Source organism: Anopheles gambiae, chromosome 3, assembly GCF_943734735.2.
Source record: "Anopheles gambiae chromosome 3, idAnoGambNW_F1_1, whole genome shotgun sequence".
Lineage (NCBI taxonomy): Eukaryota > Metazoa > Arthropoda > Insecta > Diptera > Culicidae > Anopheles > Anopheles gambiae.
Genome location: NC_064602.1, coordinates 16,254,935 through 16,280,589, shown reverse-complemented (window position 1 = coordinate 16,280,589; position 25,655 = coordinate 16,254,935). Strand labels below are relative to the sequence as shown.

The following is a 25,655-nucleotide window of genomic DNA, read 5'->3' as shown; positions in this document are numbered from 1 at the left end:
TATTGGTGATCTTAATAAAGGATAAAAAGAACATTACTACCCTCGAGTTATTATTAGCAACAATATCTCATGAGAAAGAGATACAAAAAAACACCAAGCCAAAAGATTAACAAAACCGATCAACCGACCATTTCGAACGTGTCAATTTTAAGTGAAAATAAAAGCCTACACTGCACTACGGCAATAGGTTTTTAAGCCCAACGCAAACGAGCAGTTCCCGCGCGGTAGCAAAATTCCATCATCCAAGGGATTTTGCATGAATTTATATCACCCCAGTCGTCAGTGGTCGTCCAGCACCGGTCATCGGTCAATATTGTACGTCCATCTGGGTACCCTGAATCCGGTAAGCCGTAATCACCATCACCGTAAAGGTAGAAAGGACAGCTAGGAATAAAAAAAAAACTCATATTGTACCGAACCGAAATTGCAAGCTAAAATGACCAATTCAGGGAAAAAGGAGCCCACCCCCCACTGCACTCAGATATAAAGTGGATCAATGGTACGATCAAAATCTAAATCCATCAAAATCCATTCCGCAAGACGAGTGTAAAATTGGAAATAGGTACCACAAAGTAGGGCCGAACTTTGTGTGATGGGCAGAAAAACAACAGCTTAACCACAAATGTTATACAAACTTTCGCTCGGTACATAGCAGTACTACAAGCGCAGGACCCTACACTTTCACCCTAACACACAATGTTTATTTACGAATCCATGCAACTGTTCGATGTTTTCGTTCCTCGAAAAACTAGCACATGAAATTTGAGCGAATTGATTCCGGGTTGGCTTCCCCGGTTAGATGCTTGCACCCAAAAACCATTATCCATTTCGCCCCTCGAGGTACCTAAGGAGCAAAGCACAGATGATGCATTCGAATGTGTTGGCTGCTCGTCAAACATATCTGTGTTCTGTTTCGAATCCTATCCCTCACCGTTGTTCCTTCTAATCCATAGGGTGCATCCTGAGCGTGTTGTTTTCTTTTTATTAATCACCAGCAATTTTCCGAATATTCTCCGCACCAGGGGAGAGGAACACATTTGCCCGTGCACGGCCAACCGAGGCAGCAAACACCCCTTTTTTTATTATTTTTTGGGACATCCATTTTCCTAGCAGCACCCATAATCCTTCCTCTGTGCGCTGGTAATGGGCATTAGATTTCCCTGCCCGATGATACGATGCCTTGCGGGATTTAACATTCGGTGCGGAGTGGAAAATATGACCCCGTCTTCGAATGTCTGTCATAATTAATGATGATGATGGGGAAAAGAGTCTTACGGTTCATGTCCATTTTGGTTGCAGCCACAGGCGCATGTTTTGAGTTTTGTTGGTTTTTTATTACAACCTCGGGCGTTTAAAGTGAACGCATAAAGGGGAGGGAGGTTAGGCTGGTTCGATAGCTGACCAAATATTTACATTTCCTGGTCCAGTGTCCTTTTTCATGTGTTTGAGAAGGTTGAAATCAGTTTGAAGGAGGGAAACCCTTGCATGTTTAGTTGGATGATCGGATCAAGTGCATCTGGTTTGATTCGTTTTTATTATTTTTTTTTTTCGGAGAAGAGAGATGTATAATTTATGAACCATCATGTCGTCGTTCTACCCTTTGGAAGATAATGAGTTGGGCCTTTTTGTATGATTTCTAACCAGTTGATGTAATTGGAACACATTTCACCAAAGCAAACCTTTAAACTAGCGAAGAAAACCGGAATTTGATGACCAAACTCTGTACACAACATGTTGCGTAGACATTAACCACCTAAAGATTGATTGTGATTAGCAACAACATCCACCATGACACTGTCTGTGTTCGATTGAAGCAAAATGTGGCTATCTGATATTGAAGGCATGCTTTCAAGACTGGTGGGAAAAAGCAAAAGCAGTTAAGAGCTCCTGGTTCAGATAGCAGTCTTAAGACGGTCTTAAGGCATGGGTGCAGGACCGTGTCAAGCAATACCTGGTATAACCGATTTCATATTGGATTGATAGGGTGGAGCACCTGGTTCAGCGGCGAAAAAAGTATCTAAATAATATAAACACTACTATTCATAATCATCAGTTGCGAATATGTTACATGTGAACGAGAACTACAAGAATGGTATCAAAAAGTCAATCTGTTCAAATGACACGAGAAAATCTTTTGGAATAAGTTTAAAAATTACATTTTCATCAGATGAAATTGAAGCGCATCTCAATGTATTGGTTGTACAAAACCGTCTCAGAATTTTTACTCAATTAAGCAAACAAGCGTATTTTTTATTTCAAATTGTTTACGGCACACGTTATAATGAGCCACGGGTTCCCTGAAATTGAAATTTAGACTTCCAACAATATCGAAGTAAAAGCTATGTACCTAATCTACTTTTATTAACATTTACTATTAATTTATACTCTTATCTTAGTAAAAACAATTCTTTTTAGTTCCAAATTTCTAGATTCTTCTATACCCTTCAATAAGCGCTCGGGATCCTCTGAATGATTGAGTTCTTGTTCATGATGGTTGGGATTGTTCTATTCCATGTTTCAATTACTATTCTGGACAGTTTAGTTACCGGATCCAAAAACTGTTAACTACCCTTATTTAATGTTTCAGATTATTTATTCCATAAGTTGTCCATAAGCTAGATTGTATAATATTGGCTCTGATGCATCATAAACTGTCAGTGTCACTATCATTGTTTTATCTAGACCTTAGCTATCGACCTATCCATCCACCTTACATGAAATCATTACTATATAGGATACTGAAGAGGCGCAACCTGTACTTCAAAGCATCTTTATTAGCAACGTGACTAAAAAGATCTCGTAAGGTTTCTAGTGGATATTTACCTCAAAAGCGCCAACGAGTACTGAAACCATTATTTACCATACGTGCCAAAAGAATGTTTAAAAGAACACTAATTGACATACAACATCTTTACGCACATCTCAACTTCCTTGTAGTTGTCGGTGCTGATTCACGATCCGAATTAGGTTATAAATCGTCTAAGTTGCGATTACTGTTTATACTGGTTTAAATAAGTTAATGTTTACTAGCTACTGTATCCCATTAACTGTCATTGTATGTGAATATTAGTTTCGTTGTAATCCGGTCTAAGGTTTCAATATATTTTGAGTTATTCTGAACGGTTACCTTACTGATATAATTTTCTGATAGTACAAAGCATCGTGATGGGTCATGGGAAAAATGTATTGATCATTATTTCATATGACGTTCTTCTATTGCGCTTTTCATTCAAGCATGTGTAATTGTTTCGCTCCCTTCCCTACCAGATTGTGGCCGAATTTCAAGCGCAGTTTCGCCAATCAGCTTGCATTCCCGTTTCGCGGAAAAGCGTATTTGTTCGAAATAACGAGCAGTGTGCTGCGCTGAGGTTCCCATATGAAACCTTTTTTGTGTAAGTTTACATGTCATTAAATTAGCGATAATGCGGATCACTCACTGACGGCCTGTCCAATTTCGCAACCTACCCTCTTCACGATTGATTTGCGCTACACGGCAAAAAATAGTGTCCCCCGTTCTTTTATTCACTTTTCAAAGGAATGATGGGAATGTTGATTCTGAGCATCTTTACACAGCTGCAGCAGCTGCTCTATAAATTAAGAATAAAAAATAATATATAAAATAAAGTACGAACTACTAAAATATAACTGAATCTTTTTAGCAGTATGAAATTAACCAACTTTAAGAACAATAATCATAAAATTTGAGTAAGTTGCAAAAATTTAGTTCCATTGTTAATGCATCATAATTAGCAAACATGTTGCAAAATGCTTAAACATACTTTTGACACGCGCAACAACCCTTTAAAAAGCGTAACAAAACCCCATCCGTTCTGGGGTAGTTGTAACAGTGACGTATTTTTGACAGCCTTTATGGTAACTGCTTTTTCTCTCTCTTCTACATTCCGCTGCAACGAAACGGACCGGGTAAAGTAACCCTTCCCTTCGCTCTATTGGTATACCAACTCCCTAATTGAACCATCGCTAAAGAACCCAAACCCCGAGACAAATCTGTACATTCACTCGAACCGTTTCAAGTGGATCTGCACGTGCGATGCACGTAAGTAGGGATTCCCTTTTTTAAAAAATATTGATCCCACACAGCACAAAACCCCCTGGGTGCAGAGTATGATGCGTTGCTCTCACGTCGGACGATGTTTTGACAGTTTATCATGCGTTAAAAGTAAGCAGCAAGGTAAACGGTGATGGAAAGCTGGCCCTAGGTGGCAAGGGAAACGACGACGGTTCGATCGGACCGATGCAGCAGCAGCAGCAGCAGCAGACCGATGCTGATTGCACACGTGCAGCGGAAGAAGCGGTTCGAGATGATGACACGGGATGTTCCTTAAAGTGGAGTTACGATGAGGTGAGCGGGTTTTGGGAACCGTTTATTTTTGCCGTTGGGGGTTTTCTTTCATAAAACCCCTTTTCAATGTTGTTCCATCCTATTAGGATATCTTTTGTTAGAGAAAATGTTGAAAAGTTGTTGAGAAAAATGGTAACGAAGCGTTTTCCCACCAACCAATTAGGTGGTTTTAATCCTATACAAAAAAAAAAACAAACTCTCATCCGCATGATCGTTTACCATTTAATCAGAATATCCGGCTTAGGTATCACTTGTGACATGTATCCGGCATAAAGCTACATTGCTCGTGAAACCAACATGTTCAGTGTGCATTGTATGGTTTCATATTCCAATTTAATAATTACCTCAGAAATTGAACATTGTGTTGGCTAATTATGTTAATAATACGATCCCCACAAGAGTATGAATGATTGTAAGAAGAGCTATTCAGCTTCTTAAATGCTACAATGAATTGGATTGCAGTAGACAATAATGAAAAGAGCTATGAGATTAAACTTGCCAGTCCAGTCGGTCTAGTTATTTCTATGAAACCAAAATACAAAGTACGGCAATTGTTTTTACACATCATAACCTAAATTACAGAAAATATTATAGGCTTCAACTAAGTGACAATGCGCTCCGTGCGAAGTTCGCACGTCTAGATACAACAATCCAATCCAGGCTGACCAGACCGAGTTGACGAAAAATCGGGACACGCAGTAAAAGAAACAAGAAATCGTTTTTTTAGAAGACAAACAATAAGGAAGCACTCTCCTTTACTTTTATAACAATACAATATTACTTCGACGTTAAATGTTCATTTTCTACGCTTGTTGACTAGTGGTGTGCGAAATGAACCAGAACCGTATGGTTCATTCAGTTCATGTGAAAAAAAGAATGAATCGGTTCACAAGAAATGAACGCTATGGTTTCTTTGGATATATTAAAATAAACAAAAATCACGAAACTGAGTGCAAACATTCATGATCATTTTTAAAATAAATAACAGAAAAACCTTCCAATATTTGCAAATTTAGAGTAAATACAAGAAATGGCCAATTTCAAACTGTTTGTGTTTATCGCTTTCTAGTGTCAAATGATAGATTGTTAATATTGGTTTGCTTTTCATGCAATCAGACCAACGGATTAATATGTAGTTCTATCGATTTTCGAATAGTGTACCGATTCATAGACTTTACATGTATTGCTGTTTGAAAAAAAAACGAAAGAACCAAAATCACGTTCACATTCACAGCAATAAACGACTCGGTTCATTCACGTTCTACTAAATGAACTGAAATGCCCACCTCTGTTGTCCACTATAGCTGACCTAGACACTTCAAACATCATAGTGATTGTTCTATGTTTTTTTCTGAACATCTTTTCTCAACTGTTTCAGTGCTGTCCGAAGGGCATAAAACATATTATATGATGTTCATTAAATCACAGTACTCTAGCGACTTGTTTTTCTTTTCCGTAGGCACGCGCCTCAAATGATCTGTATCTAAAACTATTTCTACGTTCCGTTAAATACGGAATGCCTGGTCAGCCTTGTGCTCAAAAGATGCCGCGAATGTTTACCAGCACAAGAAGCAGTGGCTTAAATTATCTGCAGCGTTACAATTCTATGCCCAGTTGTATTTATATTCTTTATTTAAATTTTGGCTTATTGATGTGCCTTTTGCATCTGAGTCGCATTTTCATGACAGGATTTTTGGACCAAAATTTTTGCGAACACGATTTTTGTTAACAAGAATTTTGCGACCAACATTTTTGCGAACAAAATTTCAAAAACGTTGATCGCAAAACTCTTCTTTCGCGACCAAAACTATTGCGACTTGCGAGCAAGAATTATCTCTTTTTTTGTATATAATTTTCCTGCATATGTGTGCTACTACAACGTATTAAACTAACTTAATGGTAACCTTTAAACTAACCCCTATATCAATATATAGGAGGCTCGACTTATACGAATCAGTCGAGAGATTAAAATCAAAATGATCAAAATTGAGCTTCCAAGACTTTTGCAACCAAGACTTTTACGACCAAAACTTTTGCGACCAAGACATTTGCGACCAAAGAGTTTGAGACCAGGATTTTTGCAAACCAAGAGTTTTGCAAACCATATTTTTACGACCATGATTTTTGCGAACTGAGAATAAGAATAACTTACAATTCGATTAATTTATTGTATATGGCTTTACGAACGCTTAAGCAAAACGGTGATTAGGGATTGCAACAGTGCCGGATGTGGAGTGTTCGGTCCGGTTTTTACATGGAAATGACGGTAGGGATTTGTCATGGTTTGTTAGCATATCTGTCATGGTCCTTGGGGAAAGCCATAGCGCTGAACGTGTTAATAGATAAAGAGTAAATCCGTAAAAGAATGATCCTCGCTACTTACTTACTAGCTGATTATGGAAAGAAATTGTAGTTTTAAGATAATTCAATTTTTCGTTACATAATGAATTGATTGCGATGTTTCAAACAAAGAAAGTACTGTAGAAATCGCATTAAATCTAGTAAAATTCTTGCAAACCCCATTTGTTTCTGATATTTCATCACTCATGATCCAGTCATGGTTTTTTTTTGTATGTCAGTGTATTAGATTGCAAGACAGGCACATATGGATTAGCAAACAAAGAAATTAGCTGTCTAAAAAGCGTTCGATTTTAAAAGGAGTTAATTGTCAAAAGATCACTGAACCTATTTATCATGCGCATCTTTAACTATCAGAACTATCTCCTACACTAATATAAGGTTCTATTACATTTTGCCACTTTGCTCACCAGTCTTGCAGCCACAGTTAGGTTTATAAAATATAGCTTTAATTACTCCAACTTCAGACACATCTTTAACATGCTGAATGCGAATGTAACGAACAATACTTATTTCAAAATGGGCTACGGTTAAATATGGTGAGTGCGCTTCACATGTGACGCCTTTGGTCCAACGCTCTTTATCGACGGACACTCTTACGGTATAGTTTGTTTGGTGATAGAATTTTCTTCCCTTCCTCCTTCTATCAACTTGGATACCGTTGACTTTGAAATAGTTACCCACATCGATTTCACCATGTCGGCTACATGAGCCTGAAGATGAGTTAGACCACTTAATTTTATTCCAGTCTATAATCCGCTCTGGCACTGCAAAGAAAAAGGATAGGTCAAGTACAGATAAACTACTGTTTCACAATTTATGCTTACAACAGGATACAGCACGATATGGTAATACGGTTAGCTTTTCTTTCTCAGCCAATATGTCCAGCAAACGATTGGGGCTCAGTACATTCGCACTGCGCACCACATTCAACAATTCATGCTGAGACATCAGCGTAAACCGTACCAGGTTATAGAGCTTTTCAGCTCGGTTTGTCTGCATTGCTTTACTCGGTTTGTCAGCATTGTATAGATACCAATCACGAACGGCGTTGAAAATATCGAATTCATCAGCGGCGAAAGTATCCCGCTGCAATAAACCGAACAGGGCCTCGTAGGAGATGCGACGGAAGTTATACGACTGAATGATACTGTTCGCATTCTCGTCCATAAACGTGTAGCACGTGGAAGACAGTTCGGTAAGGTCTAGTAAACGAGCCGTTTCTAAAATAACGCACACATTGTTCATGCCAATAACATTGCCCAGGTAATTTGCTATAGCCTTCTGTAGGTCGATGAACCCATATTGATGAGCTAACTCAAGTGTATCTAGAATGTCGCCGATCTTCATCTGTTTCAGTGACAAACTGCCGGTGTAGATGTACTTCATCAGATACTTGAACGCGTCGACCGAAACATGCAGTGTAATCTCATTCTGCTTTGACTCCTTCAGCGCACCAAATAATAAGGCCCGGAAATATTCACTTCTGGTCGCCAGGATGATCCGATGCGCTGGCAGATGTTGACCCTTCACAGTAAAGGTGACGTCCGCATTGTCGGCGTTCATGCACAACTGAGCAAGCTGTTCTACCAACACTGCTGTTTGCTCTATTTCCGTCGAAGACATGCTGCTACTTTTGTTCAGTCAACTTGCTAATAACACTTTTAAACACAACTTTTCCATTGGCGTGTGTGTGAACCTAACTGTAATGGCGTGAACGTATCACCTTGTACACAAACGATGTGATCAAGTGGATTATCAGGGACGATCTCTAGCCAACGATCACTACCCGCTAGATAATGCATGACTTCGTGCGACATTGTTTGATCAACACTCACCGTGCGACCAGACATTCCGCGAAATTGCGTAGCGCCGAGAAGCGTGAAACCAAAATCTCACGACATTCGATGATTCGAAGAAGTCTATACATTTACCATCTGGTTCACGCAAGGTGCATTCAGGGGAAAGGGATCAGAGTGTGGTGGAAAAGCGCCTTTGGGGGGTCACCATATTTGAGGGATTTTGTGGAAATGTATTCGATTGTGATTCCCCGCTTTGTACTCGGTGAAAAATGACAATCAGAGGGGAGTCACAAGGGAATGCAATTAATTCATCATTTTAACATGTTTTATAGTCGCAATAGTTGAAAAATTGAATTTCCTTTTTTTATGTAAGATACCATTTTTTACGTTCATTTTTACTCTAGCTGTAACCGAGACTAAAGGTCGCATTACAGTCGAACGTGAACGTGAAATCGCCTGGTGAATCGTTGACAATAAATATTATTTACATTCAAATGTGCCGAATCCAGTCGCGAGAAATTAAAGCTTAATTAAAGCTTAAATCAAAACAAACAATACAGAAATTCAAACAAGACCCGTTAGGACCATATTGCCCATACGTAAAGCACTGTAGGATCGTTTAAATTCGTTTCCAACAAACTTTCGTTTAGTTTTCGTTATTTAAAATGTATTAGTGGACTTATGCAATATAAAATCAGATAAACGATATTAATTTATTTTATTGAAATGAATTAAACGAATAATATGTTAACTACTCTGCTAATATTAAATTGTATTGTACCACATATTTAAATCTTGTTATCCAGTTTATATTAATTTGCTTAAAAATAATTTAAAAATTCTATCGTTGAACCATATGGCTTTAAGCCGTTGACATTTTTCACGGTGAAAAATTTTGCCGAAAATACAGAACATTCGGAAAGTGAAACGGCGAGTTTAAAATTTTTCGTCCAATCATAAACGGTAAAATTGAACAGCTTCAATAATTTGACATGCATTTCGCTCCACTCAGAATTTCACACTTTGTTCGAGGTGAAAAATAATGGTCAGCGGCGAACAAGGACATATATTTAATTCATTATTTAAGCATGCTTTATGGCCTCAATAGTTGGGAAATTTAATTCTCTTTGTGTTGGTGTACGATGATCAATATTCCGATTAACGTGTAATGGCGAATATAAAAAAAAAAAAAAAAAAAAAAACAAAATTTCACGTTCACTTTCACGCCAAGTCTAAAGCGGCCTTAAAGTTATGTATTCCGAACCCTGATCTCATGAACTGTTGCCTCAATGACCATTGCAATTTACACCTTCATCTCTACGACCGACATACTCGCAGGTAGGTCATACATTTGGTACGGGATGTTGTACATTTTCATATTGAAACTTCAATAACTTTTGTTCTATTGATAATTGATAAATTATTTTGAATTAATTTTAAATTGCATTAGTACAAAGGTTTAGGCTTATTTTCTATAAAGAAATTGACAGTTTAATGTTTAATTAACTTTTTGTGCCAAAGAAAACAAAAAAAGACCTTCATTGCTGCACCATATTAAATGTATAAGTAAATTTGTACTTCTTGAATAATTCTGCTAATTAAGCTTAAACGCTAACAATAACGCTGAAACAGGGTTTCACACGATTTATTGGTCGATTCTCATATTTTTTTTATTTAATTGTAGTTATATCCAATTAGACGATGCCAATACATTATGGGAATGAACCAAAAAAAAATCGGATACGATGAGTAAATCGTGAGAGGAGCCCAAAAACTATAGGAACCGACCAATAAATCGTGGGGGAAACCCTGTGTAAGCGCAGGCTGGTTCTCTTAATAACGAAAAGAATCTTGCTCGCACATAAAGCATGCTTCCTACTCACACAAGGGCAGACAAAAGGGACTGTCACACTACGCGCGGCACAAAAGGATACGGGTACCAAAGGATAAAGCATTCCCTTTGCAAAGGGAATGTTTATGCATCGCTAGCGTAGCATGTTGCCGGTGAATGGGGTGGTTCGTTGTGACCGGCAGAAAGCATACTTACCTGGCACAGGGGTTACCGTGATCACAAAGGCGGTTCCCCCAGGGCGAGGCCTAGCCATTGCACACTTAGGCTGGGTTGACCCCTGCGATTATCCCTCATGTGGATAACTCGTGTGCGCTATTTTTGGTAGCCGGGAAGTGCGTCCGCGCACATCCCGAACTAATTACTGAAACAAAATCTTTGTTTAATATTTAATAAGTTGAAAAAAAATCGTGTGAGGATAATAATCAGACACACAATTATTCTGGGAGAGATAATTGTCCAAATACAGGAAATCGTTTCTTTACCCACCTGGCAAGATTATATAACAAGTGGCTCTAACCGAACGGCCACACAAGGGTGAAATATACAGCAAAATGATCTATTTGAAAGATTTAATATCGAACAGGAAAAGCTAATCGGTTATGGGCAAGGTCTGTGTAGCAACGAGGTCAAATATCGGTTTGGTCATCTTGGATGCCATTTGACAGAAGAAAGCCCTTGAATATTCATCATACCCTCAAACAATTATTATAGCAAGAGGCAAAACATAAATTTGTTGTAAAATTCAACAACCAATCAACATTCTTCTTGTGATGGCCAGATCTATTCATCATTATAATACCATTACAAATATGAATCGAAAGGGGCTTTCAGATGTCGAAACGGCATTGGCTACTTGTCAAATCGTTCTACATTACGGGAGCTACAACATCCGCTTTCGATAATCACTCTAAAAGAGTACAGGTAGTCCCCGAGATCACGGTACCTCGCATACGCGGTTTTCAAAATTCGACAGCTCTCTTTTCAATTGTCAAATGCCAAATGATTTCCCTATTGTACGAATGTTACAAACCTTTTCAAACAGTTTAATACTGATAAAATTAGTCTGAATCGTATCAAATAATTGATGAAGTGGCTAAAACTACCCCCTACTTGCAAAATTACACGAAAATTAGTGATGTATTAGCTGGAAATCAAGAGATTCGACTTACGCGGTATTTTGTGGCCGTTTTCGGTCCCCATTCACCGTGTATCTCGGGGACCTCCTGTATCGGTCTTGGCAGAGGGATTCCAATTCCACCTACCCACTGTAGTATGTCCTTTAAACGGAACGTTAACAAATTCTAATAAATGATTAACTAAACTATAAAACTTACAAGAATAATCAATTAAATGCATATTCTTGATATTCTCGCCTTTTTCACTGTTAATGCATTTAATTCATTATTTTAGCATGTTTTATAGTTTAAGAGAATAAAAAAGGTAAATAAATGTCGAGCAAAGGGATTGAAACAGAAGCGACTTACAATATAATTGCGAAACAAATTTCATAAATTTCTAAAAATAATGCAAAAATGCATTTCTTACTTTCTAAATTATGCAGTAATAAATGTCCAAATAGCGCATTTTATGTAAACATGTGAAATGTATACTTAATTGAACATTAAAATAATATAGTACCAAACACAATTTTGGAATACCAGTTTAAGTGATGCCCACTTAACACTTAACAGTCCAATAGCACATGACCTAGTTGTCCTCTTGAACCGATCATCTGAAACACAACACAGCACACTACTCTCCCAGTATTTGCAAACAAAAAAACCAACACGACTTTCCCACACTCACTAAATGCTTTATCAAAAAGCTAAGCACACTCTCTCACACAAAATGGTGCAAAACAAAAGCCTGTCACCAAAACCGATGACACCGATGAAATTGGCACAAATGAAAATTCAAACACCAGCCGCCAATTTCACCATCCACACGCATACCGCGCGCACCAAGGGATCATCACCGTCATGAGTGGAGCCGAAGCGTGCAGTCCTCTTCCTGCAGTGGTCCGGGACCCGGTATGTCCCGATCAGCTCACCAGCTCGCTCGATAGTTGGCCAAACCGAAACGAAACCCACCGATAAGCTGCTTCCGGTAGGGCGCGTTGCCGAATCTAGCGCATAGAATGTATGCCAACTAGCTGGCTGCTCCTCGCTACCCAGCACATTTGCGCAGTTGTGCCCTGTTGGGCAAGTATATTCGACTAAACTGCAGCCCAGCGGCATCCCCGAAATGGAAACAGCTTGTCATTGCGAGAAACTACTGCCGCCCACTGACACTGCGAGAAAAGGCACCACTTGCATCCGTCAATTGCAGCGCTTCAATTGCTAGTTCGAGGGGGGGGGGGGGGGGGGGGGGCACCACCAAAAAGTCATCAAGCTGGAACTAAGTTGGAGGGACCAAGAAGAGAAACCTACCACTACTACACTCTGGAGGGTAAACATGGCGGAGGAACAGTGTCGACACAACACCAACAAACTCAGCATCAATGAGGACGAGAAAGTTGTTGTTTTTGAGCCTCCCTGAGGGCTACCTAACCCAAAAAAAAAAACGAATTCAAACACAAAAGCCTCGCTGGCAAATAATTGAAATTCGCTGGCCAATAGAATGGTGGATCCCCTTTCATACATCACCTGGCCCCGATTGGCCGGCAGCACAGAACGGAACGGGAGGGAACCAATTCTGCAACAAAATTTGAATTAATCCGCCGCTAGAAAGGACTTGCACGGGTGTTTGTGTGGGTCATCAGACCGATCCTCACCGGAAACCCTGTCCCGTGTGTTCCTGTGCGCACCACCACCACCCGAATGCAACATTGTGCAACATATACGGTGAAGCTCATAACCGATGATGATCACAAACAAACAAACGAACGATCAAAGCTACCGTTAAATCGCAATCCTTACTCCCCCACACACACCTTTTTTTTAAATTCCCCAGGTTGACCCCAAAGTGTGTCACTGTTATCCGAGAGAAGGTCCGACAACTGCCTCCCGGGCTAGAGATTATCGTGCTTCCTCGGTGGCGTGTGGTATACTGGTATGGTGGGATAGAATATTTAAATATACGAGGATTTAATAACTTTGTCGAAACATGTATGTATACTTTCTAAACGAACTTTGACAGGATGATCGATGGCAGGAAGTGAATAATAATTGTGTTGTAAGGATTAATCACCAAATCAACTAAAATTGAGTGATAAGCATGGTTGGAAAAAATCCATATAATTTTGTTAGCACTGTTATTGTATCTGAAGGTTTAAAAATTATTTTTATATTGAATATTTTCTAGAAATTCATAATCTTTTATCTATACATATACACAATGAGAACAAATTTTAAATCAAAGATTCCTTTTGAAACTCCGATTTTCCGTTGATTCGCATTATCATTCACATTATCCAACTCTACAAAGTTTCTTAGCAAACTAGCACTGTAGCAGCACAAACGAAAGCAAAAAAAAGGTGCAAAGAGAGAGAGAGAGAGAGAGAGAGAGAGAGAGAGAGAGAGAAAGAGAGAGAGAGAGAAAGCGAAAGAGAGAGAAAGAGAGAGAGAGAGAGAGAGAGAGAGAGAGAGAATGTACAAACTAGAATTTAATTGTTGCACTTACTACGATTAATATTTTCAATACAATTTATTTAAGGCATAACTTTAAATTTCAGTTAAAACTAGGCAATTGAAGGAGAAAAGATGTATCTGCTAAGAAAATTAGAACGGAAAAGGATAACGGATCATGTGTTTAGAGTAGGCTTGGGCAATTCGGTTCATTTCCATGAATGTGAACGTACTAGTTCTTTCATTTACACGAGCTGAACGTGAAACGCGATTCATACGTTCATTTCAGTTTATGAAAATATGGTAAATGGTTTCGTTTCGCAAGAAGAATTACTTTATTACATCATGAAAATTATTTGGGCAGACCAGGACCATGTGTATTTCGACGGGTAGGCAGTGGCGGATTTAACGGTGCGCGGAGTGAGCGGCCGCGGGGGGCCCCGTCAATGTGGGGCCCCGTGTAAGGAAGTCCAGCATATAGAACAATGTGTACAGTAGTCTCAACAAGAGCTTCTGTGCTTGTTAGGGGCCCCATGGATTAAGGGGCTCATAAACTATAGGGGCCCAGTACAGGGATTCTGAGCACACTCCTCCCCTCCCCCCCCCCCCGCCAGCAAACCATTAAAGTGTGTTTGATTCAAAACCTAATGCAACAATATGACCCCCCCCCCCCCCTCGCTCGACACCGCTCGACAACACCCTAAATCCGCCACCGCGGGTAGGACGTTCTTTTCATGAACGTCATCGTATTACGGTTCACGTTCATATTTGTATGGGAGGAAATGAACGACCTGGCGTACTAAGACGTTCTTTATTTCGACGGGTAGGACGTTATAGACCAACTCAGTACATTATGATTTATTAAGAATCGATGAACGGAGATAAGATGAACGTAGTTCGTTCATTCTTTAAGATGAATGGAATGAATCGTACAGTTCTAGTTCTTGAGGCACAACTCTTGTTGGGAGTTATCGGTTTTTGCTAATAAAGCAATGTCGTGGTCATCCATATTTACATTATAATACATCTCTTTAAGCTTCCTTCAATAATTTGAATTTCAGCTGTTTTTTTTTTCAAATATTGATCAATTTCAATGAACCAATCAGACAAGTTTCTCAACAAAATATTCACCTTGAAGGTTATCTTGCAGGGATTCCCAAGGTGTTTTGATTGATTCTCAACATTTTGTAGGTGCTTCCCATAGTTTTTTTTCCAAGGGTTTTTTTTTTTTGTTAAATTGTACAGGATTGGTAATCAGGTATATACGACATAATCGATTTACGCTATTTTAAAAACTATTCTAAAAGTTACAAAAGTGTTATCCTTAGTTGGAATCAGATCAGATAACTAATTTAGTGGCTAAGCTGGCAATTTCACTGAAAATCTTGATATCCGATATATGCGATTTGCCTTCGATACGCATTAATAGCGTATATCGGGGAATACTTGTATTGATATCCATTTGAATGATTTCAACAATTTGTAATCCAGAAATATAGGAGAAAGGATGAATAAATCGTTAGACGCATCCAACAAATTACGAGAACGGGACACAAAATCCTGAGAAATACCCTGTAAATATATTGGGACAATTTCATAGAACTGTTTTAATAAATTATTAAATGAATACATGTACAAAATCGATTAAAAGCATTACCACTAATTGCTCAGAAGAGTTTCTTCCACCGAATTTGACAAATCGCATACAATGCCTAATTTGAGTAGGTTTTCGAACGATATTTTGCTGCGATCGAAATCGAATCGTGCTTTCTTATGTGATATAACCCATCGATTCACGTCGGAGATTCTTTCCAGATTCATGAATCGTGATCGGAATTCCCCATCTTCAGTGGCAATCTTTTCATTTCAAACAATAATTTTTTTTTTGAAGGAATGACGGATTATGATGCTTATGCTATTTCCTCTAAATATATTTTTACACTCCGCATTCATCTTCTTTTGTCTCTGATAAAATAAACCCTGCTCCCAAATTTCTAGACACTTAACGGGCAACGACATTCATTGCTATATTAATCATCAACACAATGAGTCAATTTTATTTGAATAAGAGAAAAAAAAACATTTAAAAAATAATAAAAACTACCGAAAAAAACCCAAAACACTACACTTTAACTAATAGACTAATAGAGAATAGACACAACAATACACAACGTACATTTCTCAGTTTGCTAACAGAAAAAAATAATAAAACAAATCATCCAAATGCGATTAAAGGAAGGAACAATAATGGATTCTATATATTGACAAGGGGGTTCTCTGCCTAACCAGCAGCCGGTTGCCCGAACCGAATGTCGAAGAATAGAAATAATAGGTAAGACAGTGAGAAATAATACATTAAAATATTGCACCCGGAACCCGGTGGTAGGCGATCGATAAGCGGGACCCCGGCCGACGCACTGGGCGAGGGCATTTGTTGTAGCGTGTTTTGTTTGTAACAAAGGCGCGTCTCGGTTATCATATATAAATTGTTTAACTGGCTGGGTCACAATAGTTGCCTCGTTTTCCCTTGCACTCTTAATAACTAACGCACAACTCTGCTAAATAAATCATTATCCAATGCACGCACAGCAATACCTTATTAAACCGGAGCTGTTTTCCTGCACAAAAAAACGGGGGGGAAATGGCGTGAAAACGTGATTTTTTTTCCGAGGACTGGGTTTCAGTACATATACACACAAAGCACACAGCACCCACAGCACACACAACAATACAAACGACAAGCAATGTGAGAGGAGTAAATGAAGTATTATACTGCATAAAAGAAGCATTAATTCAACGATCGAAAAATTAAATGAAATAGCATTTATGCCTTTTGCTTGAATGTGCGTGTTAGTGTGTCTGTGTGAAGGAAATGAAATGAAATCGAATGAAAATGATATAAAATTCAAATGCAAAATATCTCTTCCCGAGCAGGAAAGAGGATAGGAAAACCATTTGCAAAAACACACGCCACACGCTTCCACGTTAGAAACGTCTGTGGGGGGCTCTCATCGGTGCCCGATTGCCGCCAGCATAAACAGCGCCACCACCAACTGCCCCCGGATCACTTCTACCACCAGCAGCAGCAGCGGCATGATGTTCGACCACTCCAGCGCCATGCTGCCCGGATCCGCTGCCCGCCGCCAGCACGGACAGACTGCGCTGCACGTTCGGGCAGATCGATTGTATCAGCTGCTGTACAGCCGGGATCGGTTCCTGCCCGTTCTGCTGCTGCTGCTGCTCCAGCAGGTACCGGCTCTGCTCGGCAATCTTCTTGCGCAGCAGCGCCTGCTTCATGATCGATTGCGTGTGCTGCTGCAGCTCGGCCTGCGTCGGTATGCGCTGCTGTCCCGCATTGTCGAGCGTACACTTCTTCATCAGCATCTGGCGCAGCGTTTCCGTCTCCTGGCAGTTTTGCAGCAGCTGCAGCAGGTACTGCTGCTGGTGCTGCTGGTTCATGCGTTGGTTCTGGGCGGCCAGCATTTCCAGCAGCCGCTGGAAGGACTTTGCATCGCCAGCGTTCGGTGCGGTGGATGACGCGCCACCCGGGAAGAACGGTTCGCCCGTCCCGGCGGGTGGATGCTGGAGGGCCGACAGCGGCAAACGACCCGAACCGGCCTGCCGGTGTTGCTGCTGCTGCTGCTGCTGATGTCCGTTGTTGTAGTGATGGGTGTTCCGTTCCAGTGCGAAACGAACGTGATGATGCTGCTGCTGCTGCTGTCCGGGGTAGTGATGCTGGTAATGATGTCCTCCCGCACCGGACGATCCGGCCGAAACGCCGCTTCCTCGGCGATAGTATTTGCTGAACCGGGAGCTGCTGTTCGAGTCGCCCGAATCGCCCAGGATTGAGTCGAACTTCATCAGCTCCTCAAAGTTGGAAACGTTCACACCGGAGGAGGAACATCCTGCTGCACCGCTACTGCCGCCCCCGGATGCCTTCCGGCCGTGGGCACCATGTCCCACCATGCTGTTGTTGTTCATATCACCCTTCGTCGGTGTGCTGCGTGCCGGCGGTGGTGACCCATTGTTCGAGTGCGATACGACACTCTCCCCGTCACCCGGACCGCCGGACAGATCGTGCTTGGCACCGCCGCCGTGCTTCGGATGCACGTGTTCGTAGTGCAGCAGCTCGTCGAAGAAGGCGCCGCGCGTCTTCACACCGACCGGCGACGTCTTGAGCGATTCCGCCACGTTGCGGCTCATGTCCTCGTCGAACCCGCGCAGCTCGATCGTATCGAGACGGGAGGTGGGACCGGCCGCCACCCATTCCGGTTCCTCCTCGATGATCGTGTCCTGCAGACGCATCGCACCACCAACACCACCACCACCGCCCAGCGGATGGCCTCCACCGGCGCAAGGATCGCCCCCCGCAGCGCCACTGTAGCTCTTCACGATCACGTGATGGTTCCGGTTGCTAAACTCATGATTACGTCGAAATCTGGCAATTATTGGATGGGTGAATTAGAGTGGAAGAAAAAGACCTTTATCACACGTACAACACCTCACCTTGGCGGATTGTAGCCATTGTCGCGTTGACGATCGTTCCCTTTCCGACCGTACGCACCGCTCAGATCCTCGTCGCCGCCGCCGCCGCCACCACCCCCGCTTACCCGGCGCACCCGGTCCGGCTGGTGGTTAAAGCCGGTACGGCTCCAGATCGGATATTGGGCCGTGCGAGGCTCATCGATAGCGGCCGGGCGCCGATGCGCGAACGGACTCTTCCGGAGCGCCAGCAGATGGGCCACCGTGTAGCGGATCACGTTCGCGCCGGCACCAACAGTGGCGAACGAGGCCATCAGCGACGGCCGCAGCGTCCTTCTCGTCGTCGTCGTTGTTGTCGTTGTTGGCACCGCCGACGCTGATGCCGCCGAATCCTCCGCGTTCAGTACGATGGCGGGCAGGCCGCAGCTCAGGATAGCCGGATCCAGCTCTTCGAGCGATGTCATATCTAGGGGAATTGGATATGCCCCAACGGGCAAAAAAACAAGAATGCACTGTGGTTAAAATGGCGGCCCTTTTTTGCTGGGACAAGTGACGCGCGTCCCGTGTACTTACACGCAAAAAGGGACAGAAATCGCAGCATCTCACTACTACTGCCACCACGCATACTACTATACCCGTCTTTTTCTACACTCGTTGTACCGTTTCACCAACATGCTCTTTCTTTTTCTCGCTCATACATACACAAACAGCATACAAGGTAGGACAGAGTAGACGCACACAATACAATCAAACAATAAATGTGTTGTGGGGGGGACATTAGAGCAAAGACGACACATCACAGCAGCCAAGGAGAGAAAAAAAACAACAAAAAAACAACTAACCTGGTTCGATAAGCATCTCTGAACAATTTTCATATTGTTCACCGTGCCGCAACGACTTGGTCGTCGTGTCCGAATTTACGAATTTCATCATACCCGTGTTGCGTGTATGTATAGGGCGCGCTTTGTGTCCACTTGATGTGCCTTCTGTTGCTGTAGTAGTGGTGTGGTACCTTGTAATGGGCAGCAAGTCTTCCTTCTAATACCCGTTGCCCTACGCAACTCCAAACACGTACACACACGCGCGCGCTTTGTACTGGGGCGCAGGAGTAGAGCAAGTTGAACGAACTCTGCGCGTGCTGCGATCGCAACACCTCTCGCAATTTTTTTATACAAAATGGCGCCACTCCGAAATATGGCAAATATGGCTTCTTGTATTGCCCTGTGTTTTTTGGTTCGTTTTTTGTCTCTTTCGCTATTCTACTTCAATTGAGATTATTAAAAAAACAGTTTAAAATCTGGTCCTTTTTTATAACACACCGCCGAAAGAAAGCGAAAGGCGTATGCTGCTGCTGCTGCTGCTTTCTGGCTCACAACACCACACTCTCACCACACACTCTTCTTTTGATGTGAAAAAAAACGCAAGATGAAGCGCACGTCCCGCGAGAACGTGCAAATCGGTTTTGGTAAAAAATTATCTGCACCGTTTTAGGAGGACTTTTCAGGTGTTTTGGCGCGTTCACAGGAAAGCGAAAGCTTTTTAAATATGGGTGGGTGTGGGAAGGAGAAAAAAAACGGGGAGAAAAGGATCGGGAAAACACTTTAGCGCGACGTCGCGGAAATTGAAAAAGCGTGCTGCTTTCTTGGGCAGGCAGGCGTAACTTTAACTTAAACACAACTTTAAATATCAACTACTCCTGAGGAAGGCTACTGACAGAATTGGCGGCTTACGGGTGGCGCAACAACATTATCAAATTGGTTTTTTTGGCGATGTTTTTAGCCGATGCAAGAGAGAGAGAGAGAGAGAGAGTGTGTGTATTGAGAGAGAAGATGGGAGAGAGGTGATCTGCTCCAAAGCAGTGATGGTGCGAACGGATCGAATGCGATCCAAGGATGTGGGGATGTGCGTATAAACTCGGAACTATCGGAATCGCGTTTCTTATGGATTTGGTTCAATAGGTTCGATCATAATGGGATTTGATTTCTGATTTGTCTTTGAAGTGAATTCTAACACTATTATGATCATATCTCTTTTGAAACATTGCATTACGTTGTAAATACTTGAAAAAAGTTGTGAAGTTGTAGAAAAAACCAATTCTGAACAAAATAGTTTTATATAAATATTAGTTAATTTAGACTGGCTACAACTCTACGCATGACAATAGCTCCAGAGTGCCCGACTTTTTTTTTTAATACAACACAATTCTTAAGGCCGGGCTACATTGATCGTACTCGCACGCGTAATTTTGATTTTCACTAGCGCATCTGGCGGCGGCTGACCGAAGCATTTTGCCAAACAATTTGGAGCCCCTCCAGAAAATACGTTAATTTTCCATGTTTTTTACTTAAATCGGAGGAGAAAAGTTTTTTAAAACGTAGATACACATGTCTTGCACGCATTGCATCCATTTTTGCAATGGAAAACGATGGAAAAACTACTAAATTTTTAGATCCGGCAGGTCCATTCCCTCGATGACCAAAAAAAGCTTCCACCAGCCGCCGCCAGATGCGCTAGTGAAAATCAAAATTACGCTTGCGAGTACGATCAATGTAGCCCGGCCTTTAGGTGCCAATTAATTCTGAGAAGCACTCAACAGAAACAAATGCAGCTCCCATTAAAATACTGAAAATGTTTTGAGACCTATGCAATCCTTTGAATTGGTCCTGAAGCTACATCACTCCAGTAGCACATTCAACCTATCCATAAGCCATACCAAATCTGAAACTGATCAAGAACTCATAATGATCCCTGATACTGATACTGATCTCACGCAGGTCTTAGAACTTATTTGAAACCATATCGGCATTGGATCTTATCCTCAACCCATACCAATTTTGGAACTAATGCAAATCCGAACTCGATTATGGAATACATCATGAATCCTTAAGGATCGTGTAACTGATCCCGAACACATACCGGTACCAAAACTGATCCCAAACCCATACCATTTCTGAACCTGATTACAAACCCACACCGTTTCTAGAACCAACCCCGAACCAATACCGGTCCTGAAACTGGTCTTGCTCCATAACAGTCCTAGAACAGCTCAAAAATCCATGACAGTGCTGAAAATGAGTAAAAATTCATCGGGATTCATCTCAATCATGGAACGGATCGTGAATCTGTACTGGTTCGGGAACGGATCACAGTACATACAGTCAGAATTCAATAGTTGAACGGCTTTTAGTAGGCATACTTTTTAGCTGAACACTCGATAGTTGGCTTACAGTTCAATTAAAAAGCATGCGTTTGTAACACTGCAATACTGATAACAAATCATGTCATCAAATATTATTACACAAACCTACCTCTCACATGTCGAAACCATTCGGAACAATTCGCACAAATCAGTTTTTATTTTAAATGCTGATATGTATTGTCTTTATTCGGTTTTTATCACAATTTTTGTTGGCCCCGTCTGGATTAAAGCCGCTTGGCGTTGTGTGAAAACACGAATCACACTAAACCGGCATCAGCTGATACTCGTTGACGGTCGTGTGCTGACGTTGAAGCGTTCCACTACCGGCACAGAACAGTCCACAGCTGAACCACTCAATAAAGGTAGCGAACGAGTCTGAAGGGGTAGAAAAAAACGGAGGAAATTAACATGTTGAATTCCTCAGCACTACACCAGAATTCAACACAAAGTCAAGGACACACGTTAGAGTAATTTCAGGGAATTGCGCTTGATGAAGCTAAAAGCTGCTAAATGAGTGTTTGATTGGCTGTTTTTTAATTAGCAATTTAATGAATTGTAAATCAAATCAAATAAAAAAGCCAATACAATTGATGCTATTTCAAAGAACTTCACACAACATACTTCAAACTGAAATGGGAATCTGCAAATTGGAATGTTTATCGTTCACTCATGCAGCAAAATTAATCATTAAACCAATGATATGCACTAACTATATCAGTGCAGGTACAATCTATCCCCCTTCACTAATCGTATTACAACAGCCAGCAGCAACAGGTGGGTCTGATTTTGGACGTTTGTGCATACTTCAATTCAACAAGCACAAAGGCAACAAACCACCTCGGACAACATGTGCCCGGAAATGATACACTATTATTGTGTTGTTGTTAGATGACAAACACAAACACCGAAATGAGCATTGCGTTGCCTGTGAGTTAGTTTAAATTATTAATTTTTAAGCCACGAAGCGCACAGTACTGCAAATGTTTGATTTGTATTAGTAAAAAAACGGATGAATGATTCGATTCGGGATTAAAACCTGTGATACAAAACAATGAAACACACAAACAGTAGTTCCGATTATTGGTACAAAATCTCCACGGGTTATGGTGTTTATCATATGCCTTTTTCTTTCTTGTTTTTTTCTCCACAATTTTATACTTGCACTTTTAACAACTGTAATCCCTACTCATCTCATCTTCCTTTCATTTGCAACTCAAGTTTACATGTTGTGATTGAGGTTTTGGTGTACTATCAACATTCCCCTTAGTAAAATGATCACAACTTACAAATTTACATTGAAAATATAAGCTGTTTTTTTTGTAAATTATTCTATTATGTCTTTAAATCAGTGCACTTTAAAACTTTTTTTTAAGTTTTTTACTTATGTTTTTACTTATTTAGCTTATTCCTTTCCTTTTCTACATTCGTTGGTACTTTCAATTGTTTGTTTTCCTCTCTATTTTTATGTTGAATTGTTGCATCTTGCCCCCTTTTTCGTTTTATACTTTCCTTTTCTAGTCTGTTTTACTTCTTTCCATAAGGAACAATATGCTTTATTAACAACGTTATTAAAAAAACCTGCGAACTTTTAACTATTGTTCGGAGATCTTTCTTCGGAAGTTAATTTATTTTGAAATTAATTGCTTCTAAACTATTCTGAATACTCAATGTTGTGTGAACTTTACAAATTTCCATTAACAAAAATATGCTAATCATGATGAGAAATACTAACAACATAGCACCATTCATGTCGTTGTTATTGCCTACAAGCTGATCCGGCCTAACAGTTTCAAATAAAATAAATACGATAAAGCTTATTTTTATTACACTCACCACAGCTCAACTCATCTTTCTCTCTAAATCTCTTGCATAAATATATATGAAATGCAATAAAACGATAGACAAATTGTGCAATCTGACTAGAACCAGCAAACCAAATGCTACAACACAAAAAGAAAATAGAAGTGGAATAATCACTACCAGTAGTAGTAACTCGAACATGAACTACAATCACACCCCCAAAAACAAAACCAGTGTTTTAATTGTGTGCAGCACTCACAACACGCCCATAACTCATGGCGATAAAATAAAGCCGAGTTTCATCTTCGTTTTACTCTATGATTTACACAAACTACACGCCATACACTAATTGTGCCGCTACGTAAACTAACTGCACAAAAACAAAAAATGGCGAAAAAAGATTTGGTCCAAAGTTTAGATGACAAATAGAGAGAATCCGAAAGTCCAACTCGCACGCACTCCCGAACTGGGTCAATAGTATCGTATCGTATCGCTGCTGCTGCAAGGCGACGACACCCTGAACACCCCCCAATCCAAAAGCAAAAGCGTTTGATTGTTTGGGACAAAAAAGAGGACACAGAGAGAAAGAGAGAGTTAACCGAGTGGATGGTTTTATTGTGCAGAAAAGCAAAATAAATAATAAAATGAGAAACAGATACATATTGGTAAAGTGCGATGAAAAGGGGAGCCGGATCCGCCTCTCTGCATACGATAGCCGATAGCCAGCCAGCCAGCCAACCATGCCAGTAACGATCGGGGAACCGTGTGTGAGATTTGCGAAAATCGAATCGACACAAAACCAGATGAAAATCAATTTAAATTGAATTAATTCATATACAGCCACCGCTTGGCCACTACCATCACTGCTGCTCGACCACGCTGCCACAACCCTGTCCTCTCCACAGGCAGGGGTAGAGGAGACGGTTTTAAATATCATTTTAATTGTGCCATGGGCAGTGTGCGCCTCACTGGTGTGGCCGCCGTCGGGGGTATAGTACACCGGAAAAAAGGGGAAATTTTATTTCGTTATTATAGTTTTTCCCCGAGTGAAGAAAACACACACAAAAAAGCCGAAACTAACAGGCCAGACCTCATCAGCAGGATTTGCGCCACACAGTGCACAATCGATGCAACACGCTTTGGTCCACCATCGCGACCCATCCCGTTAACGGGTCCCAAGCGCTGAGAGAGTGAGAGCAGTTTTTGTAGTCATTATTTATGCTTCCGCCCGTGTTTTTTTTATTATCGAATTTCAATCATCATTATCAAGCGATCGAACCCTCATCGCTCCTATTTATTATCGTATTATTCGACTTTTTTCACTCACTCTCTCTCTCTCCCGTCCAACTGCTGCTGTTAAGGGAGCGGATGGATACATTGGAATGCTTCCAATTTTCATCAGCTGACGTGTGAAATGATTTTTGCATTCATGGGTGGTCCGAGATGATTCCGGAAGTGGGAAAGTGAAAAAAGGAAACAGAACAAATAGAGTATAACAGCAGGAGCAGCACACCGTTAGCGGAATTGCAATTGATGAGATTCGTAACACCGAATCCCCATCAGTCGGGGGTTGTGCAAATTAACTTTCACAGTTTCGACGAATTAACATGAGCTTTTGAAAAGCCCTTTTTTAAAAAAGAGAAAACCCACCGGTATTAAAGCCTAGTGGCAGTACAGTTTCAACTGAAATATGCGAATCATGCGAATGAACCTCCCAAAGCTACGGCAAAAATGTCATGTTCTTTCTCTAGTGGTTGCACTTACTTATACACAAAATATACGGCAACCAACACCACTATTTACAACAATTATTTAAAAAAAAATACAAACAAAAACACGCACTTATTCTTTTACACTCCATTCTTCTTGTTTCCAAACCTAGTTATAATGTGTGTTCAGTACCATGATTACAACTACAGGCGCGCTATATAAATTTAGCCTACAACACCACACACCGTCCGCATTATCATCATCAGTTAGTATCGTCCTCCCTAAAATCACTTTCCTTTTTTTAGCTTTGTTTTTATCCTCATTGTCCTTCCTTTCCATTTAACTCTTCCCTATTTTATCCCTACCTTTCGATCCTTTTCCAGTACAATTATAATTGTGATTGCGTATGTAGTATAAAGGAAGCTTTCCCGCTTCCTCTTGTGGTGCTGCTTTATACAGCTCAATGCCGCCAAGAGAGGCCAGAGCAGTTGACACAAACAGGGCGGTTGTACAGTGTTTGTAT

At 40.9% G+C, this 25,655-nt stretch overlaps 3 protein-coding genes and 1 non-coding gene across 7 annotated transcripts in view; 1 reads left to right on the top strand and 3 right to left on the bottom strand.

Annotated features, from left to right (window-relative positions):
* Nucleotides 1-6,484: 6,484 nt before the first annotated feature.
* On the bottom strand, nucleotides 6,485-8,789 carry LOC1275593 (BTB/POZ domain-containing protein 9). The gene is made up of 2 exons (XM_314856.4): nucleotides 7,549-8,789; nucleotides 6,485-7,488 (listed from the first exon to the last, which is right to left on the bottom strand). Exons 1-2 carry the CDS (start codon nucleotides 8,345-8,347, stop codon nucleotides 7,109-7,111), a joined length of 1,179 nt encoding a protein of 392 aa, XP_314856.4. The 5' UTR covers nucleotides 8,348-8,789; the 3' UTR covers nucleotides 6,485-7,108.
* Nucleotides 8,790-10,562: 1,773 nt separating this feature from the next.
* LOC11176115 (U1 spliceosomal RNA) lies at nucleotides 10,563-10,728 on the top strand. Its single transcript, XR_003025296.1, has one exon. It is a non-coding gene; the product is annotated as a U1 spliceosomal RNA (small nuclear RNA).
* Nucleotides 10,729-16,170: 5,442 nt separating this feature from the next.
* On the bottom strand, nucleotides 16,171-20,194 carry LOC1275591 (protein cup). Its single transcript, XM_061657178.1, has 3 exons — nucleotides 19,266-20,194; nucleotides 18,448-18,889; nucleotides 16,171-18,379 (listed from the first exon to the last, which is right to left on the bottom strand). Exons 1-3 carry the CDS (start codon nucleotides 19,354-19,356, stop codon nucleotides 16,927-16,929), a joined length of 1,986 nt encoding a protein of 661 aa, XP_061513162.1. The 5' UTR covers nucleotides 19,357-20,194; the 3' UTR covers nucleotides 16,171-16,926.
* Nucleotides 20,195-21,774: 1,580 nt separating this feature from the next.
* Nucleotides 21,775-25,655, bottom strand: part of LOC1275590 (uncharacterized) — a 49,248-nt gene continuing 45,367 nt past the window's right edge. For all 4 annotated transcript variants that reach the window (XM_061661951.1, XM_061661954.1, XM_061661952.1 and 1 more), the window contains exon 11: nucleotides 21,775-21,997. In XM_061661951.1, coding sequence (XP_061517935.1) covers nucleotides 21,885-21,997 — 113 coding nt within the window. In that variant the 3' untranslated portion in view covers nucleotides 21,775-21,884. The remainder of the gene's footprint in view (nucleotides 21,998-25,655) is intronic.

Coding starts and splice junctions, on each gene's coding strand:
- LOC1275593 (XM_314856.4), bottom strand. CDS start 8,347: ATGTCTTCGACGGAAATAGAGCAAACAGCAGTGTTGGTAGAACAGCTT. Junction 7,489..7,548: donor ATATCGTGCTGTATCCTGTT/GTAAGCATAAAT, acceptor TTTTCTTTGCAG/TGCCAGAGCGGATTATAGAC.
- LOC1275591 (XM_061657178.1), bottom strand. CDS start 19,356: ATGATGAAATTCGTAAATTCGGACACGACGACCAAGTCGTTGCGGCAC. Junction 18,890..19,265: donor AGAGATGCTTATCGAACCAG/GTTAGTTGTTTT, acceptor CAATTCCCCTAG/ATATGACATCGCTCGAAGAG. Junction 18,380..18,447: donor AATGGCTACAATCCGCCAAG/GTGAGGTGTTGT, acceptor AATAATTGCCAG/ATTTCGACGTAATCATGAGT.